The following is a 2,726-nucleotide window of genomic DNA, read 5'->3' as shown; positions in this document are numbered from 1 at the left end:
CTGTGCCCAAAGGCTTGCCTTCACCCTGGCGTGGTCCCTGGAGCGATGCTGGGCAGCATGATGTGCTAAGAGCAGGGTGTCCCAGATGTGCAGTGTGTCCTGGGCTTGGTGTACTCTGAGTTTGTCATGCAAAAAATTGGTTGAAAGCATGTAGAAAGCAGACAGCACTGACTGCATAGCATGGAAAGCCTGGTGGCAGAAAGTACACGTTTCTTTAGGTGAATAAAATGATACAGCAAATGATGAATTACTGCAATCCCCGGCAATATATTACATGCACTCAAGTAATTTCAACTTGTCAATACGAATATAAAATGAATCACTTTTGCCAACTTTTTTGTTCATGTGTTCCATGTCAGAAGTTTGCTCTTTAGACTCTCATGCAAAATGTTTAAGAAGGCATTGTAATAATAACAACATAATGAAGAACTTGTAAAAGAAATAAGGTTGGCAAAGGCTTCTGCCAATTTTTAATATCAGGCCCCTTACTTAAGGGCATTATTTAGAGCTCAGTCACTTTTGGCTCCTATGTTTTAAGTTTTCTCTTTTTACCTAATATTATATACTGAAATCAAAAGACTTGCCTCTCTGGAGCACTCACCTGAGTGACTAGGGTGACAGGGAGGGGGACTACGTAGGAACTAATTGTGTTTTCCCTGTTTTCAGCTGTGTTTGCCTGAGCCTGGACATGAGCTAGTGCTCTTGTCAGTGGCTGTGGTCTGTGTCGGATGGGTGACAGTTACATTCAGTTTGGGTGGGCTGGATGGTGTGTCCTTTCTTGTGGATGTGGGGAAGGGACAGGGTGGCACAAGAAAGGCTCTTGCTGAGGTGGCTCTGCTCCAGGGAAACCCCAGCCGGCCACAGCCAGCTGCTGCCTGGCCCTGCGGGATATGTCACAGAAGGTAGAAAGCAGAACACAAAAGAAAATCTGCCTTAGTATCAGACTAAAACTAGTTTCTTTCTGTCTGAGCAATAGTACCTGAAAGAGCAAACACGTATTGGTGTGAACTGGGAGTGCTCTAACAGTTAACAGACTAACCCTGATGGTTTATGTGTTCTCCACTGCTCAGCTCTCCTGCCCAGGAGCTAGACAATGTCCTGACAGTATTCCTCTGCACCCCATTCCTCTCGACTTTTTCTTCCTGCCGTACCTACAACATGCAGTGAGAATAATCATTCATGAAACACAACTATTTTATTAAATTCAAGTTAAGACCAAACCCTCCTTAGCATGTACGGGATGGAGCCTGGTGATCTAACAGTCACAGTCGGTCTAGCGTTTTTAATGTGCATGACAAAAACAGCTGTTGAAGCACCAGCTCACGATCTCTAGCAAAGTGTCTCCTTTTCCTTCTGCCTTTGTAGGACCATGCTGAGAAGGAGAAAGCTGCAGCCAAGGCTCTGGAGGACGTGAAGGCTAACTTCTACTGTGAACTATGTGACAAGCAGTACCACAAACACCAGGAATTTGACAACCACATCAATTCTTATGACCACGCTCACAAGCAGGTAAACCTGACAAATGTCTGTGCATGTCACAGCAGTCCATCTTCCTTCCTCATTGATTGTGGGAGGTTTCTAAATTTGCTCAAGTAGAAGACAATTCATCATTTGATGTTTTCCATTTTAACGTGCTATTTTTCACTAAAATAAAATGTAAAATATTAATTTTTTTAATCTTTACCACAATATCTTCCAGGACCCTCTGACTGAAAGTTTCAGGTAGGTGCTCGATACCAATATTCACACTCAATTTGATATATTTAAATATGAAATTACTTATAAAATAAAGGGAGGGGGAAGGATCATTTCCTCAAATATCCAGGTCCCTCTTTTGGATGCAGAAGGCATATGACTGTGCTGTTTCAAGCTGGTCATACTCTTTCAAAGGCAGTTTGTTTTTTTTAAAAAGCATATGCTTCTGAAGTTGAAATCTATGTCTCATAATGTTTTCAGGAATACCTTTTGCCTTGCATGCAGAACATAATATAGAATAACAGCTATTTTTGAACAAGATATTGGATTCCTGGAAAAAGATAATAGATGGTAATTGTTTATCATTGGGTTTGTATTGCTTTTATCAGGTCTATACATAGTAGGTATATTCTACCAATAAATGCCTATTATCTTTCTATCCTGCATCCTAGTTTTCCTTTAATTTTAGCAAAATCCATATTTCAGTTGGCATTATGGAAGGCAAATGCAATTAATTCACATAAACACTTAAGAATTTGAAGAAAATGGTTTGCAAAGTTCAGGAATGAGCATTTCTGAACCTCTGATATTGACATATCATATCTGTTAATCTACCATGTATGAAGTTAGAACATGTAACTAGGTTCCATAAATGTGTCTTTTTCTCCTGTGTTTCTACTAGTGCTTACATTACACAGTCCAAGTTCTCATGTGTTGCGTGCATTCAAGTTTCTAGGGTGTCAGTGTCTTCGGGGTGATCCCACTTCTGGGTGCACAGGGGTCAGGAGATACCTTACAAATATGTGAATCATTTAGAAGTTGCAGGTATTTCTGACAGAGGACTAGAAATAATAAATATCGAGTAAAACGGACAGTGCTAAAGGCAAAACTCCTCACTCTCACTGCAAGCAATCTTATTGGTTTTTTTGCAGCATTATAAAGGATGTAAATCAGCCTGGAATATTCTGTGTGCATCTATCACAGCACTGCATTAACAAACTGCCTAGTGTCTGCCCACCCATCCTGCTGAC

The 2,726-nt window shown here is 40.8% G+C and overlaps 1 protein-coding gene across 1 annotated transcript in view; it reads left to right on the top strand.

Moving 5' to 3' along the window:
* Positions 1-1,365: 1,365 nt before the first annotated feature.
* The window catches only part of ZNF804B (zinc finger protein 804B), a gene marked incomplete at its 5' end in the record, with an annotated part of 29,267 nt that continues 27,906 nt past the window's right edge, over positions 1,366-2,726 (top strand). The window contains one exon of the mRNA XM_009890358.1: positions 1,366-1,509. Within this exon, the coding sequence (XP_009888660.1) occupies positions 1,366-1,509 (144 nt within the window). The remainder of the gene's footprint in view (positions 1,510-2,726) is intronic.

The sequence above is a fragment of the Charadrius vociferus genome, unplaced genomic scaffold (genome assembly GCF_000708025.1).
Source record: "Charadrius vociferus isolate BGI_N301 unplaced genomic scaffold, ASM70802v2 scaffold348, whole genome shotgun sequence".
Taxonomy (NCBI): Eukaryota; Metazoa; Chordata; class Aves; order Charadriiformes; family Charadriidae; genus Charadrius; species Charadrius vociferus.
The sequence above is the reverse complement of the archived record's forward strand: the minus strand, read 5'-3'. Positions and strand labels throughout refer to the sequence as shown.